This window comes from Oryza sativa, chromosome 8 (genome assembly GCF_034140825.1).
Source record: "Oryza sativa Japonica Group chromosome 8, ASM3414082v1".
NCBI lineage: Eukaryota > Viridiplantae > Streptophyta > Magnoliopsida > Poales > Poaceae > Oryza > Oryza sativa.
In genome coordinates this window covers 4,280,173-4,298,645 of record NC_089042.1, presented here as the reverse complement: position 1 = coordinate 4,298,645, position 18,473 = coordinate 4,280,173, and the positions used below count along the sequence as shown (strand labels likewise).

Genomic DNA, 18,473 nt, shown 5'->3' with positions numbered 1-18,473 from the left:
TAAAGAAAATTCATAATCAGTTAGCTTATAATATGGAGGTTTACATTAATGCAACTAAATATATAATAGATGAGATTACAATAAGAGATTTGTCAATGATTAATGATGACATAATAATTGGCCTAAGGTTCCTTCAACAATCAGTACAAACCACAGTAATACATGAGCAAGGAATTACTTTTATCCCATATCAAAATAATGTTCCATATATCTCAGAGGTACGAAAGCGTGGTGGAGTCTCCCCCAAACTCGACAACTTAGAAGTACCCAATCTTGAGCCTAAAGAAAGAATTAATGAATATGAGCTTAGTGAGAATATAGACAACTATTATATATCAAATTCCGAATATAGACAACTATTATATATCAAATTCCAACATAGAGTGCATAGGACTACAAGCATTTGCACCAAATTGGTATAGAGATATTAAGTCTAAAAGGGATATAGAAAAAAATATTCAAAGATTAGAAGATATCCAAATTATAGGAGAAATTCCTATGAAATATTGGGAGAAAAATGCTATTGAGTGTAAAATTAATATAATCAACCCAGAATATATCATTAAGACTAGCCCAATAGAAGCAACTTCAGGACGGAGTATATATATGTGTGTGTATATGTATATATATATATATATATGTATGAATGTGTGTATATATATATATATATATATGTATATATATATATATATATATATATATATATGTATATATATATATATATATATATATATATATATATATATATATATGTATATATATATATATATATATACATATATATACATATATATGTGTATATATATAGATGTATATACATATATATATATATATGTATATATATATATGTATATGTATATATGTATATATGTATATCTATGTATATATGTATATGTATGTATATGTATATATGTATATCTATGTATATATGTATATGTATGTATATGTATATATATATATATATATGTATATATATATATATATATATATGTATATATATATATATATATATGTATATATATATATATATATGTATATATATATATATATATGTATATATATATATATGTATATATATATATATATGTGTATATATGTATATATATATATGTATATATGTATATATATATATATATGTATATATATATATATATATATGTATATGTACATGTGTATGTATATATATGTACATGTGTATGTATGTATATGTGTATATATGTATATGTATGTATATGTATATGTATGTATATGTATATGTATATATATATATATATATATATATATATATATATATATATATATATATATATATATATATATATATATATATATATATATATATATATGTATATGTATATGTGTATGTATATATATGTGTATATATGTGTATGTATCAATATGTATATATATGTCTATGTATCTATATGTATATATATGTGTATTTATATATATGTGTATGTATCTATATGTATCTATATGTATATATATATATATATATATATGTGTGACGGAGCGTGGGGCTCCTCACCGGGAGACCGCGCAGGCCCCCCTTTGCCGGTTCGGCCGGGGGCGCTAAGTGAGGTTCTTTGCCCTCGATCTGAGGAACGTCAGCGAGAGAGGAAGTGCACAAGACACGGGCGACGTAGACAAGTTCGGGCCGCTGAGAAGCGTAACACCCTACTCCTGTGTTCTGGTGGATCTGTGTGTGAAGGAATACAGAGAGCCGGAGAGCGAGAGAGAGTTCAGGCTCTAGAACCCATCCGCCAGAGTCCCAACCCCCCCTCCCTTTAGGCCTGGGCCTCCTTTTTATCTGGTCAGGGGTCACCACATGGCCTCTAGCTACCTAAGAAGGGAAACATGCTTTTTACAATGAGGGCTAGTCTACAGCCGGAAGTGACCTCTGATAAGCAGAGCACACGCCTCCTGCCCCACTCGCCCGCTTTCCCCGTGGACGCCCATTTCAACCTTCATTTAATGGCCAGCGACTTCCTTGCCATACTTGCGCTGAAGCCTGGAATGGATCTGACCGGGACTGACATACCAACTCCAGGAGTTAGCACGCCGGCTCCGGCTAGGGACGAGAGCCAGGAAGCTCTCATCATTCCGACGGGACGGGGCGAGGCGTGTGACAGGCCTCCTGTTGCCACCTAACCCGCGATCTGACCGGTCTGTGACCGGTCACACACCGCGACCGGTCACGGACCGGATAAGCGCGCGCTGCGCCGCATTAAATGCGGCGTGGCGCGCTAGTCCAACCCGCTATAAATGCGGTTAGGTGAGTCCCGCTGTGCTTACCTAACCCACACACGTGGCGCCAAAACCACAGGGGGTCGGGGCGCCCCAGCCCTCGGGGCCGAAACGGGAGCGGCCCGACCCCTCGGGGAGACAGAGGGAGGGGTGGCCACGTCACCCTCGGGCCCGACGCCCCCCCCCCCCCCCCCCCCCCCGAGGGGGTCAGGCCACGTGGGTGACCGCGGCTACCCAAGCCTCTAGTCACGATACCCCCGGCCCCATGTCACCGACAATATGTATATATATATATATGTATATATATGTATATACATGTATATGTATATATATGTATATACATGTCTATGTATATAGATGTATATACATGTATATATATATATATATACATGTATATCTATATATATATATATATATATATAGATATATATATGTATATATATATATATATATGTATAATGTATATATACATACATATATATACATACATATATATATACACATATATACATACATATATATACATATACATACAAACATATATATACATACATATATATATGGCAACATATCCTATGCACACAGGCCCTCACGTGTACACACGTGCACACCAACTAAAAAATGTCACCAAAAAATCTAGAAAAAATCATACATATACTTTCAATTGTATTACACCCAGGGTTAAAATCTTAACGTCAAATTCATTATATTTTAGCCGTAACAAAAAAACAAAAAAACTGACAGTTTTAAGGTTGCAATTTTGTCAGAATTTTATCTTTTTTGTTATTCTCTATGTAGAATGAATTTGAAGATGCGACTTTGCACGTAGATGTAATACTATTGAAAGTACATGTATGAATTTTCCTAGAATTTTTTGTGATAATTTTTAGTTGGTGTACACGGTGTGTACACGCGAGGGCATGTGTGCATAGGATACGCTCCCTATATATATATATAGTTAGACTATTCTATACCCCCCTCCCCTCCCAATTTCCCCCCACCCCACGCGCCTCCCCCTCCCCACCCGAGTGCTCCTCGCGATTCCTCCTCCCCCCCACCCCCGGAGCGCTCACTCCTCCTCCCTCCTTTTTTGAGAGAAAAAAAATAAAGGAAAAATTTGCCTTCAATGGGAATAGAACTCAAGACCTTCAACTCAAATTAACACATGGCACTAACCAATAGGCTATTTCTTAGTTGTGATAGAGTTTTCTTAGTAAAACTTATCTTCTCATACATCACGAAATATAGTAGCGCGTCCGGTTACTACAAATATATAGGTTCTTATTACAGCCAAGTGACTAGTATTGCTGGGTTAAAGCCTCACATACTAACCATATACTTGTTACTGCACAAAAATAGAAGTGTTACTACATGATAGGTGCATGTTACCACTTTCAAGTAACTATGTTACTGCACGACAATTGTAGTTTTACTATGTCATTTTTACGAGATGAAGATCGAATAGGTGGGCTATATGTAAAGTCTGTAGGTGGCTTTGAGCGAGGTCTGATTGATGTATGAGTGTTTTGAATAATTTTATACATTTGGTAAAACCATGTTACTGCATGTATATGTCCTTGTTATTGCAAGGTACACATTCTGTTACTGCATGTGGAGGATTAAAGTTCAAAATGCCAATTTTTGAAAAGCAATATCTCATAAGATATGTATTATTTTTTAAAACCGTTTTCACAATGATACTATAGTTTTACTGCATGTGGAGGTTTAAACTTCAAAATGTATCTACATACTCCTCTCCTCAAGAAACCGTTATTCCTCCCTCTTCTCAAGAAAACCGGTTTTCTCCCTCCAATATAGTGTTACTGCATGCATGTATATGACGTTACTGCACTTTTAATAGTAATATTGTGGTGAATTGCAGTAAATCAGGAATTGAAATAAAAATATATGGGTTCAAAGTCTCAGATGCTAATCATATACTTCTTACTGCACAAAAGTAAAAGTATTACTGCACAGCATATACACGTTACCACCTGACATTTACACATTACCGCATGTTTATGCGGTAACACTATCCAAGAACTGTAGTAAAACACTTTGTTACTATAGAACATATAGAACGTTATTGCACCTTTGGCAGTAACATCGTGATGAAATTGTAGTAAATCAGAAATCAAAAGAAAAATATGGGTTAAAAGTCTCACATGCTAAATATACTTGTTACCGCACAAAGTAGAAGTGTTACTACATGGCAGGTACACGTTACCACATGTTTATGCAGTAACACTATGATAGATTAATTCTAGTAACACGCTCGGTTACTGGAAAACACATAGACCGTTACTGCTCTCTAGCACTAGTGTCACTACACAATTTTAACTAGTTGAGCGTTGTGTCCGCATAGGGGATTGACCAAGAATAACCTATGGTAGATTTATTCTAGCACTATCAAAGATGCAAATCAATTCTGTTACATACGGAATTATAGTAACATGCTTGGTTACTACAAAACACACAGGTTGTTACGTCATGTAAGAACTATTGTTACTACACAATTTTCACAAGATTAATGTTACTTCTGCTTAACGATTCCATAGAGATTTACTTGATGGTTTACCTCTCTCCCCTCACCCACCCAACACGCCCTCTATTCGAATTTTTGTTTATTGTGAAAGCATATGTTACTACAAAATATATAGGACGTTATTGTACTTTTGATAGTAATATCATGGTGAAATTATAGTAAACTAGGAATCGAAACAAAAATATATGGGTTAAAAGTATACATGCTAACCATATACTTGTTACTGCACAAAAGTGTAATTGTTACTGCATGGCAGGTATACGTTACCACAAAGTTTGTGTAGTAACACTATTCAAGAATTACAGTAAGATGCTTTGTTACTGCAAAACTTATAGTATTTACCACACTTTCACAGTAACATCGTGATGAGATTGTAGTAACGTACAGCAGGCAGTAGTAACACTTATGATATAGTATTATTACTTGTGGAGAGTTGAATTTCAAAAGACCAATCTTTGAAGGTTCGTTCTACCCTTGCCCCACGAGTAAAGCGAGCCAATTCCCCTCTCTCCATGTTATTGTACTTTTTTTCTTACTATATATATCGTTGCAGTAACGATATCAAGTAATTACAGTAATACACTATGTTATTGTATATTAATATATAGTATAGCCTACTTGTTGACTGTAAGGCTCTTTGCAGCCTTCTCTTAGCCCGCCCACTCATATAATAGTTAGCTGTTTACAATTAATACATGGCCCATTTGTCTCTCTCATAGAGTTTCTTGGTTCTTATGTCCAAGCCAGCTGTAAGTTTACAGCCCGCTTCTCCTCTCTTCTCTCCTCCACCTCAGTATTTAGTCGGCTTACAGCCTGCTATTAACTCTTAAGCTAAAATAAACCAGTAACCTGTTTTATTTAACTTATATAAATAAGTTCACAGGTTGGCCACTATACCCCTATCCCCATGTACAGATTAGGAAGCAACTACTCCCTCTGTTCTTAGAAAAAGCAACTCATCTTAGGCATGTTTAGTTCTAAAGTTTTAGTTCTAAAGTTTTTCTTCAAACTTTTAACTTTTTCATCACATCAAAAACTTTTCTACACACACAAACTTCCAACTTTTCCATCACATTATTCCAATTTCAACTAAACTTCTAATTTTGGTGTGAACTAAACACAGCCTTATTACTAGGTTGATTTTTTTTGACAAAAAAAGTAGTAGTATAAAACAACGGAATCTGCTGCGTTCTAACCTCAAGGTTCCCAACCTTTCTCCCTCGTTTTCCGCGCGCACGCTTTTCGAAATGCTAAACGGTACGTTTTTTTACAAAAAGTTTCTTTACGAAAGTTGCTTTAAAAAATCAAATTAATCTATTTTTTTAAAAAAAATAGCTAATACTTAATTAATCACGTGCTAATAGACTGCTCCGTTTTTCGTGCGGAGGGGATGGGTTCCCAACCCAGTAGTAGCCTAGTAGCTGTGCAAGCACTATACTCCATGTAAAAGCATGGCATCCTGACGATATCCGGCGCTTCAAACGTGAGAAGGTTGTCCTTGTCACGACGACTTGGCCAGTCGGTCGTGCAAGTGGGGATTCTACGACGTCTTTGCACTCCCTTCCAGTGGCGGATCCAGGATTTCAACAAAGGGTATTCAAAGTTGAAAAAAAATTCTTATAGAGCTCAAAAGGTTGGAGTGGCAAAATTTAAAGTACAAATACTAGCATAACAATATAGTAGTAAACTGATAATGACATGTTTAAAGGTACAAACAGTAGCACAATGGTAAAAATGTCTAAATTATAAAATGGTTTGAATGAATTACATGAAAACTGAAACAAATTACAATTTAACTTTGCGGGTAGCCATGGCTTGGAAGCGAGAAATGATGTCATCATCTGTTACTTGCACAAAAAGATCACGCTCCAGAAAGGTTACTAAACAACATTCAAATATTGTTCTCCCATTCTATTTCTTAGCTTGTTCTTGACATAATTCATGGAAGAAAACACCCTCTCTACACTAGCAGTTGCCACAGGAAGAATTAAGACCAATTTGAGAAGCTTGTAAACAAATTCATAAGCGGTGTGCTTCTTTGTTGCAACAAGCATGGTGGAAAGCTCAACCAGATTTTTCACATTTTTAAACCTTTCATCTTTACGAACAAAATTGATAAAGAGAGTAAGCTGAAAGGGAAGATGTAACAACTCTGTTTCTGTGAAGTCCTTTGGATAAAACTGAGCAAGCTAACCAAGTTTTCCTTGTTATAAGCAGCAAATGAATCGATAGGATTGAAGGATGCCATGCAAAGAAGCAACTCCGTGTTTAGAAATCTTACCACGGGCTAGCAGGCAGCAGCACGGGTAGCAGTAGCAGACCAGCCGCCAATGCCTGAACGCCATCGCGCCGTCGCCGGCTCGCCGCCAACGCCGCAAATCGGCAAATGCCGTCGACGCCTCGCGAGTTCGCGACCTCGGCTGCTCGGCGGCGCTGCGGCCGGCAGCCTCGGTGTCGGCGATGGCGTCTTGGCGACCTCGGCTCGGCGGCGTCACGCCGACCACCCAGGCGCCCAAGCAGCGAGCGCCCCTCGCCCGTCGCCGTCGGCCGTCGCAGCCGCAGCGTGCAGAAGGCAGCAGCGCCGCCCTTGCGTCTGGTCCTCTGGCTGACTGGGATTGGGGATTGATTTTGATTAGGGTTTACTCCCGTTTCGGGCCAATGGACCTATTTGCTGGGCCAAGGTGGTGAGGGAGAGGGAATCTACGGGCTGGCTGCTACTGATAAGTGGGCTTTTCTTCCTTTGGGCTGCACATACTACACTTATTATGTATGATTGTATATATATATATATATGCATCACATACCTATATATAATTATTTTTTTGGAAAATTCTATGGGTATTCAGGTGAATACCCATGAATTACATTGCATCCGCCCCTGCTCCCTTCTTCTCAGGCACGGCAGAGTTCTAGAGAGCGGCATTTCAACATCAGCAACACCAACACTCCCGAAGCTTTTTTTTTTTTTTGGTTATTTTCCCCGAGCGTCAAAAATTCTGTGGTTTGCAGTTTTCCACGTAAGTATATTCCAACTTTCCAATAGATGTACGTCAACCCTTTGCTTTCTCTGCAGCTGCAGAGTTGCAGGTTTGATGAATGCAGCTTATCTACAAAATTCCCATCAGAGGGAACACAGTTACAGAAGAACTTGGGGAAGTACAGACTGCAAATCCACAAGGATCTTCTTTAGAACCGTATATGTAAAGGGCTTCATGGATTGGCCACTATATGGGTGTTATCCTCAATCGTGAATCTGCAAGGTCAGATATCAATATATCAAATGCAGATTGCCTCATTGCAGATTGCTGTGGATTGTTCAGGTTCCAGGTTAGCCCAGTCACCAGTCTTCACTGACATTAGCCCGCTGTAGTTACATCAGATAGTAACAAGCTGTCAAGCTCCTCCACCATTTCGGAACTCAGTCGGTGGTAAGGCATCGGAAATGGCATCAAAACAACTCTTGCTGCCTACCTGAATGTATCACGCAGGGACAGATAATATTAATTTTGTGGTCCACTTGCCAATTACACGAACGCCTCATTATAAGTGAAAAACTCACCTTTCAGCTATCCGTGCTGCCATCATCGTCATCTTCATCCCCAGAAGCTTCATAACGTGGCTGATCATACTTCTCACGAAGCTGCTTGATAGGAATGAAGTCCCCAGCAGTGTCCTCGCCAAAAAACAGAAATTCAATATAGGGGTGATCAAATCTTCCCTGTAAATAAAGGGGGACAGGCGGACAGCATTAGTTCAATTTGACCAAAAATGAAAACCACCAAGCAAATGAAGAACTCAAACTCACTTTCTCTGGTATTTCAGCCTCTGCAAGATTTTCTTCTGCAACTGAAATTATACAGACATAACATGTCTCAAAATGGCACATCATAGACATAAAACAGTAAGTGAAGATGGATTTGATCATTTGACTACTGAATTAGCCTACTATCTTGCCTTCTTCTGCCATTTTACACAAAACAAGATTGCTCATTAAAAGTTACAGATCTCAAGATAGAATTTCCACCAGTGGTCATGTCTATCAAAATAGTGGAATTATTTTGACATGAGAATCAGCACATAGTTGTTCATTTTCACTGAGCAAAGGTAATTTATAAACTGAGTAGAGAACCTGCTAGTTTATATTTTTCAGGTCGAGTAAAAATATAGTGAGCTGTCTCTGGTGATTTTTCTGAACAATAGCCTGATGAGGCTTCTTTAATAACAGCATAACTAAAGATAAAGTCGTAATAAATCTGAGTTAGCATATGGAAATAAATGTTTTATGTGAAAATATAGCTCAAAGTCAACTGCCTCATAAACTAAGTGTAAACAGTGGAAAAGAAAAATCAATACCATATGCAACAAGGAGTTCTGGATCAGCATATACATCAACAAGGACCTGCAAGATTTCGGCAATGAATCACAGAGGATCACTAAGCATCTCAATTCTCAAAAGACTAAACTATGCAAACACATCAGTATGCATGGGCAATATCATCCAAAAGTAAGCATTAGTTGCATAGAGAAACAGTCAATCGCAGGCTAATAAAATTGCATCATGAACGTCCTGATTATACCGAACAAATCCAAAAGGGAGGAGAAAAAGGCAATGATGAATATCACCATCTCAATTCCACAAGTGAGTTTGCAAATTAAGAACAAGAACAGGTAGGTATTATTACACATAATCGCCATCCATGATAAACAAGTCACAACTGATGCTACATGAAGGAAATGATATTTCTATGAACTATGGGCATTGAGGAACTACTTAAATTGGAATAAGTCAAGCAGCATTTACTTGATAAAAAGGTTGATTCGGTCCTTTGGACAAGTTTTCCACATTTGCTGTCTCCATCCATGACTTGGATTCACAGCACACATGATCCATGCCACAAATCACAGCTCTATATCCTTCAGCAGGTGATGTAAAATTAAGAAGATAAACTAAAGCATGTTCACTGAAGTTTAATATTTGATACAAAGTGTGCTTTAACACATGCAAATGTTACATTTAAGGATAATGACAATTATGAAAAATTAACTTCTTATATAAAGTTTGAAAAGAAATTTGTAGTAGTTATCCATTTTCTGGATAGCTTCAGAAATAATGTGTAAACAATAATACGAAGTGGGTAGTATAGCAGTAGTACTCACCGTGTACCTTATGGCGTACTTTCTGCCCTAGTCGAAATGCATATTTCACATTTTGATATGCAAGGGCCTTAGCGGAGACTGCCAGAGACTCTGTCTACATGATGTTTGAAGTTAATATGTTATTTACACATTACCATCACATGGCCGGTGCACTACAGTTTTGCTGTACCTCAAGTTTAGCAATTTCATCACGCAGTGCAGCTGCCAAAGCATAGTTTTCACTGTCAACGGCCTTTTGCAAATCCGCACTGAAACAAATGGATAAAGCTAAGTGACCTCTCAAATGAACCAATGCTACATAACACTAGAACGTCATGGAGAAATGGAAACTATTAACATACCGCACGCGTAAAAGGTTTATAGCTTTGTCCTGAGCTTCAGTCTTTGATGAGCCTCTTTTAGCTTCACGTTGCCTAATTATCACTGTTTCAATCTAGAGGAGGATATTTTCTTTAGCAAGTCTCATACAATGAATTCATTTATCTTCAAGTGAAGTCATTTGGTACCTCTGTGAGTTTTTCCCTCAATTGTTTTGCCACATCAAATTGCTCTATATTCAATGCATACTAGTAAGAACCAAGAAATTCAATAGTTAGGCTGGACGTGCATAGGTAAGTATCAAACAGTTGCATGAACCAGTGACTAGCAACTAAGAATGATGCAATGATCATGATAGTAGATTTAGTTAGCCGATTGCTACTAGTCTAGGGAATTGATCCGTGAAAAAAGAATAGCTGCCGGCTGGATTGGTAACTTTATTCGCTTTAGAAAATGATGGTAAGGAAGCAACAACTCACCTGTATCCGGGTTTGTAGGTCCAATTGGAAGTAGAAGATTAAGATGTCTTCGTTAGCAGACTCACTGCGTTCCATCCTTGCATTACTACTGCTACGGCCATCTCCTCCAAATAGCCATCTAGCATTAGTTCTCACCGTAGTACCCATTTGCCTTCTATTGGTCCTCATATGTAGTTTTTTCACACACCAACGCCACGAGTACGCTCCACAGGTTACTGAATTTATTTTGTAAAACAGCCTCAGATCATCCACTGCAAGACAAGCTGGTCTAAAGCATGATCCATGGGCCGAGGAAATTGAACCACATGCAAAAATGCCTTGCATTGTATTAGTCTGAGACTTGACCAGTTCAATTCCCACAACTGATGCAGTCCAATCACCACACTGACAGTTGCAATCAGCAAGTCAGTGGGATCCCCAACTGCGCAGAGATCAAGAACATTTTGCTTAAAACTAGTACAAAATGCACTGGGTAACTGAGAAAGGCTTTGAATTGTGGCATCTAAATGATTACAAACTACTATTAACTAACAAACTAACAAGCAGTGCTTGGAATCCTACCATATCGTAAATGTGCAATAAACATTTTACTATCTTCTTTTTTTGTTCGTAGATACTGATCAATCTATTTTGAATTATTAAAGGTAAATCGCACCTAACGTGATCCAGGCAAGTAGGCAAAGAAACCATCAAACTCTTTGGAAATAATAAAGTGCTAGTACACACCAGTGCGTTTCGTTTCGAGTAATATCTATCAGTGCTCTCTATTATCACGCAAAAAAAAAACTCAAAAACTAATGGGTTATACGGGAGAGGTAAGGGGTTTTGCCCGCAACAGATAAAATGCTAGAAAAAGCTACGAAACCAATCAAAGGAGCCACAGTTCATCACCAACGGAAGAAACGAAACCAATCCAAGTCATTTCAGAAAGAAGAAATCACTCAAGTCCTAATGGGACTCCGGGCTACGCCGAAGAAACGAAACCAATCCAAATCATTTCAGAAAGAAGAAATCACTCTCAAGTCCTAATGGGACTCCGCGCTACGCCGGCCATGTAGCGAGCGTGGCGCGCGCTTCGGTGGAAGGAGGAGTCCGGGAAGCGTCGACGAGAGGCAAAGGAGGAAGGAGGAAGGGGCCACGCTCTTCTCGGCCATAACTACCACTGGCTCAAGTGTGGCGGTCGTCGACGCGATACCGGATAGAATGTGTAACGCCTGGATCAGGTGCAGTCGTTGCATCGACTGCAGGTTAAGCAGTTGGGGTGAAACTAGACCGTCCAAGAACCAACGAACGTCTAGGATTCTCTAACCTCGCCTTCTCCTCCCGTTCCCTTCAGGTGAAGGATTTAGTTACAACTAAGGAAAAAAAAATGGGACTTTTAACTATTTGCCACTCTTACGAGTGGTGCTTAACAATTTGCCACTAGGCCCACATGTCATAGACAAATGAGAGCCCACATGTCATAGACAGCGAGTGGCAAATCATTAATTGCCATATCCCAAAAGTGGCAAATAGTTAAATTTCCCAAAAAAAATATCCGTGCATTGCAACAGATAAAAATGTTTCATAGTGATACCACCGTAATTAGGAATCAAGTAATGAATTGAAACATTAGGATCACTATACAGTTTAATTAAAAAAGTTAATGAAAATTTTCCTTAGTTCTTTTCCTTAGTTTTGGGCCTAAAGTCCATTCTTTCATTCCTTTTTAGTCCTAATCTAGTTCGCTACCTCCCTCCACTCAGCACACCTCTCTTCAGTTTAGCCCACAAGTTTTGAACCAAACATTAATGGTAAAAAAAAATTCAGAGATTCAGAAGTAAAAAAATGTGAAAGATTACCTAGTGGGCAAGTTTTGAACCAAACATTAATTGTAAAAAGAAAAGAATCAGAGATTTGGATTTCATAGTAAGTAAAAAAATGTGAAAGATTACCTAATGGCAGCAGCTAGTAAATCATTTAAAAATATCCGTGCATTACAACGGATGAATACAATTTATTTTAATAATTAATTTGTCACATGGTAAATCATCCGTTTTACTTATTGATACTTAATAAATATTACAAATTATGTGAGTTTGGATGAGTACAAATGATGTGAGCTTACATTTTTCGTTCTAATGCAACTATTCTAAGGGTGTTTGGATGAGATTCAGTAACCAAATTACATCCGCTAAAAACAAAAATCAAAATTAACAAGTTGAAAGTAGGTGGAACTGGGCAGAACACCTGATGAGGTGTGGGAAGGGAGGGATGCTCACCGGCGAGCGATGATGCGGTGGATGCAGGAGGACGCCGGGCGAGGAGACGAAATTCGAGGACGAGGCCGAGGCCGGATGGGATGGATTAGGATGCTCACCGGTGAGCGAATGCAGCGGGAGCAGGAGAACGGCGGCGCCACCTCTGCTGGCAGGATGGCAGGCGAGGGCGGCGGGCGAGGAGATGGGACGGATTGGGGAGGGAGGCGGAGGTGCAGGGAGCGCTGTTGGTGCGGCAAGGCGTGGCGAGGGATGGACGCAGGGAGCACGACGCGCAGGCGCAGGTAGCAGAGCGGAGGCGCGGAGCGGCGGACGGCCACTCGATCTGGATTGGAGTTTGGAGATGGATGACAAGGAAGGGGAAGCGATATTTTTCTCTTCGGTAGACTTTTCTATTGACGCATGCTGTCATGGGGCCTTTGTTTATGGGCCATGGAAGTCCTACAGATTTATCTCGATTTTTTTTCTTTTTTCTTTTTTATTGTTTAAATATTTACAAAAATATTATACCATCCAAAATATTTACACAAATAGTCCCTTGCCGCTCTCTACAAGGGCTGCAAGAGGGTAGTCCGTCCCTCACATCACCCTGTCGCTCTCCCCGAGGGCGGCAGGGTCTACTTCTGTAAATATTTTCTCCGGCACAATATTTCTGTAAATATTAAAAAATAAAAAATTAAAAATGAAAAAAATTTGATTTATCTCTACATGTAAGCTTGTTAAGCCTCGCGAGCAACTCGTGAGCCAGCTCGAGCTGGCTCGTTATGCCTAACAAGTTGAAATTGCAGCTCGGCTTGTTTCAAAACCATAACGAGCCGAGTTCAGTCGAGCCAAGCTGGTCACGAGCCACGAGCTTTTCGTCCAGCCCTATGGGTCATATGCACAGGCCCATGAAGCTGGAATTTTTTCATCACCCAAAAAAAGTTCATCTAATGTCCCCTTATCGTTGAGTTTTAAACGGTCCTGAACCCTCTAATCTTGTAAAACCGGATCACTTTTGATACCAAAGGTAGTATTGTTTTTCGGTTTTGTTGACGTGGTGGCTGAGTCCCACGTGGACCCCACAAGTCAACTGGCAATCTTCTTCCACCTCACTCCCCCTCTACTCCCATCTCAACCCAAACCTCCTAGGCATCCGCCAATGGGTGGGGAGAAGGGTGTCGGTCGGCGAGGAAAAGCTCGACGGCCGGGAGCGCTCACATCATGGACTTGCGTGGGCGAGTGGTGCAGCGTGGGTCCCAACTACAACTGCAATGTCGTCTTCACATGCACGCGCGCGTGCTAGGGTTTCTGCCTCGTCACGCTGGCCAAGCTCCTATCCCTCAAGCTCATAGTCGCCCTCGGAGCTGTTCAAAAGCCGATGTGTTTAGGTGTCACCGAGCTCCGCCTCTCGTCCGCAGAGGAGCACGCGCGGTTCCGCCGCATTGTCTTCGAGGTCAACTCCATCTGCACCACATTGTGGTCGCATCGTCCTCGACGCATGTGCCCTTCTCCCTGTCGTTCGCCACTGCCAAGCTTCTTGTTAGCTGCCAGCCTTCTCCCCACCCATCGCCAGGCGCCGTTGTCGGGCTTCTACCTACTGCCGCCACCCAACGACCACCACCTTTCTCCCTACTGGTCACCGGCCACCACACACCTCTCCCGCGATTCAGCGTCCGGCGTCCTCTTCATGTGCATGCATGGACACTCATGGAGTTAGTGGTGCTCGCGACTATGCTCAGGCATCGCAACGTACTTCATCTCCCAACTGTTGGGGATCCTCTCGCCAATCCCGATGGTGTGGCTGGCATGCGACCACGATGCGGACGCGGCGTAGATGCGTGGCAAGCTGCCACGCAACGATGTGGCAGTGTAACCCGAGGGGACGACACAGGTCCATGACGCAGGTTCGCGCTCTTCGCCGTGCAGGTCCATGACGCAGCCGTCAGTCGCCACTCTTCTTCCCACCTGTTGTCGGCTGCCTAGGAGGTTTGGGTTGAGACAGGAAGAAAGGGGAGATAGGTGGGAGAAGATTATCGGTTGACATGTGGAACCCACATGGGCCCCACGTTGACTCAGCCACCACGTCACCAAAACTGGGGAGCAATATTTCCTTGGGACCTAATGTGACCTGCTTTTATAAGATTAGGGATATGTTATATCTGGTATTTTAGTTCAAGGACAATTTTGAAACTCGATGACAAAGAACCTCAAGTGAACCTTTTCCTTTCATGTCTCTCGTTTCGATCTCTTTCTTTTAAGAATAGCAAAGATGCTCGTGCGTTTGCGATAGGAAATCCAAATTACATATGTTATTTTTTTCATGTTCGGTGGCGGAGAGTTAGATGATGGATATTTCGGGCCCTTTTTTCATCAACCTGAGTGGGTCTCATGCACGTCATGGATGGAACATATGATGGGTTTCCCTTAGAGATAATCAATACCTGAAGGTGTAATTACTTATTGGTGTGGTATAAAGATTTTATTTTTTGCTGCAAGGGCACTTATCACTATAAAAAATGATTTTCGCATTTGGCTAAAATATCTATGTAAAAGAGGAGGGATATTTTTGCATACGGACCATTTAAGAGGTCATGCGGCCCCTTAAGATTACCGCATGGAAAAATAGGCTCATTTTTACATGCCGCTCTTTAAGAGTACCACATGGGAAAATGGATTTCTGCATGCGAGTCTCTTAATGAGCCATATGCGAAAATAGAGCTCGATTTTTGCAAACGCAAGTAGTTACGGTTCGCTTGTAATCTGGGTTCTCGTATAGAAAAATCATTTTTTAGTAGTGTGAATAATCATAGTGGCAAGAGCTCACCAAATTAAGTCGTTCTTAGGCTATCTAACACAAGAGAATATATCAAAACCATGACTACCATTTTCAAAATGAGGAAAAAAAGCGAAAGAGCCTATAGCCTAGTGGTTACAAGAGCCTCCGTAGCATCTAAGGTCCTAGGTTCGACTCTCCATAGGAGCGAATTTTCTAGGATTTAACGGCGTTGTGCTTTCAGTGGTAGGCGACGTACCCTTCGATAGCGAGGCACCTGTGGTGACTTCGTCAATCTCTCCAGGAAGATTTGCCGGCCCAGTCTTTGAAGATGTTTATAGGGGTAGGGTTTGCATGTGTGTGTTTATAGGGGTGAGTACGCATGCGTTATGAGCGTCTGCGTTGTACTAAAAAAGAGGAAAAAAAAAGCAAGAATAGCACATCGATTTGAACCAGCTACATCCCTTTTTCTTATAATCAGGCAAAGATTAGTACAATTCAGCAATTCAAGTTGGCGTTCCAAGTGTAAACACGTCTTAAAATAAAAAGAAATGGGAGAGCGCACTCGCTAACAGGGATATGATATAACACAAAAATATACTCCATCCGTATTTTAATTATTTTAATATATGACGGCCGTTGACTTGTTATCAATGTTTGACCATTCGTTTTATTCAAAAAAAAGTTATGTAATTATCATTTATTTTATTATCACTTGATTTATCATCAAATATTATTTAAGTATGGCATAAATATTTTTGTATTTACACAAAAATTTTAAATAAGACGAATGGTCAAATGTTGTTCGAAAAGTCAACGACGTTATACATTAAAATACGGAGGGAGTACTATCATGTTCAAGGCAGTATAAAAAACCATTTTTACATGCGGCCAATTTCACATGCGACCAGCACAACCGCAAGCGAAAATCTCAATTTTTGCATGCGGTCACCAATACCAACTGCATGCGGAAATAAATTCGACAAAAAAAGATTTCAAAAAAAAAACCCAAACACTAGCCTGCCGGCTGGCCGCTTCAGCCGCTGCCTGTCCGCTGTTGCCAATCCCGAAGGCGGGAGTGGCAGATCCGCCCGCTGCCGCCGCTCCCGAGAGCTGGGACGGTGGACCTGCCTGTCCCCATTGTTGCCGTCCACCACCTGCCGATCTACCCGCCGCCGTCGCTCCCGAGGGTGGAGGCGACGGATCTGCTCGCCCCCGCCACTGCCGCTACTCCCGTGGTCGTGGGCGGTGGATCTGCCCGCAACCACCACCACTGCCGCTCGCTCTCGCTTGGTGGTGGAGAGGAGAGGAAAGAGGAGAGGAGAAGAGAAGAGAGAGAGGGGGGAGAGGAAAATATTAGAAGGAGAGGGATGAGAGAGGTGGTGGAAAAAAATTGAATTTGGTGAGGAGGGAAAGATAGATGAGGGAAAAAATACTATGGAGAATAAGAAGATATTTTCGCATGTGGACTAGTTAAGAGGCCCGCATGAGAAAATATATTTTCACATGTGGCCCCTTAAGAGGACGCATGCGCAAATAGACTTATTTTTGCATGTGGCTCCTTAAAAGGTCTGCTTACGAAAATAGATTTTTTATACGGGTCTCTTAAGGAGTCGGATGTAAAAATATCGATTTTTGTAGATGTGACCAGTTACCGTTCACCTACAACCTACAGGGGTAAAAAATAGTTTTTTTAAGTAGTGAGGAGTTAGGTTTGACGCCCTTGTAGTGTTTGCAAGGTTTGTAGACGGTATTTCTCTTCTTTTTTAGATGAATGTAGACGGTATCTAACATTTGTTAATTAAGTCAACGAAAAAACAAATACCAACATATATACATATGTTTGCTTTCTAAGTTGAATGTAGTGTACACACTTGCTGACTTGGAGAAGTTTTCACATCAACGCGCACACGGATGCGTACAACTGCGATACTAAGCTAGTGTAGTCTTTTTTTTTTTTTGAAATTCTAAGCTAGTGTAGTCAAAACTTTGACCAACGATTGTCGAGTGAATTGGCCATGACGGATAATTTTGTAAATCTAACATGTGAAGATTGTTGTTTGGCATATAAAGTGCCACATATATACATTTGGTTCATCTTTTATATATAACAAAAAGTTTCATTAGTAAAGAAAAACTATATTTGTTTTATCATCTATTTTATTATTAATACATGAATAACACGAGGCATCACTTTCACCGTGGAGATTAGACATTTCCATATTAACCAGAGAATAAGAAAAATTAGAATTCAATTAGATATATAATTTAATAATAATTGAAATTCAGAATAAAAAATAATCAATATTAAAAGAACGATGCATGTAGAACACCAAACGAGATTAATAAAATTCATAAAAAAATAAAGTCCGCAATTAGAAAAATAAAAAATAGAGTTCAAGTACAAATAAAGTTGAAAAATATCTTAAATTCGTAATAAAAATAAAAAATATTAAAAGAATAGTCACGAGGAACGCATTACGATATTAATTAAAATTTTAAATAAAAAATTAAATTAAATTTGAAATTAGGGAAAAATAAATGTTCATGTAGGAATATAATTTAGAAATAACTAAAATCAAAATAAAACTAAGGAATGTACAAAGAAGAAACCATTTGGAACACAACACAAGATTAATTAAAATTTAAAATAAATGCTGACATTAGAAAAAAAAAGAGAGTTCATATAAAAATATAATTTAGAAATAATTAAA

At 39.8% G+C, this 18,473-nt stretch overlaps 1 protein-coding gene and 1 long non-coding RNA gene across 2 annotated transcripts; both read right to left on the bottom strand.

Moving 5' to 3' along the window:
- On the bottom strand, positions 1-7,395 carry LOC136351371 (uncharacterized). Its single transcript, XR_010734434.1, has 2 exons — positions 7,074-7,395; positions 1-279 (listed from the first exon to the last, which is right to left on the bottom strand). It is a non-coding gene; the product is annotated as an uncharacterized lncRNA (long non-coding RNA).
- Positions 7,396-7,794: 399 nt separating this feature from the next.
- LOC4344777 (clp protease adapter protein ClpF, chloroplastic) lies at positions 7,795-13,356 on the bottom strand. Its single transcript, XM_015795218.2, has 11 exons — positions 13,008-13,356; positions 10,747-11,167; positions 10,456-10,515; positions 10,291-10,382; positions 10,119-10,197; positions 9,950-10,043; positions 9,594-9,706; positions 9,146-9,191; positions 8,598-8,638; positions 8,352-8,510; positions 7,795-8,263 (listed from the first exon to the last, which is right to left on the bottom strand). Exons 2-10 carry the CDS (start codon positions 11,068-11,070, stop codon positions 8,355-8,357), a joined length of 1,005 nt encoding a protein of 334 aa, XP_015650704.1. The 5' UTR covers positions 11,071-11,167; positions 13,008-13,356; the 3' UTR covers positions 7,795-8,263; positions 8,352-8,354.
- Between the last annotated feature and the right edge of the window lie 5,117 nt (positions 13,357-18,473).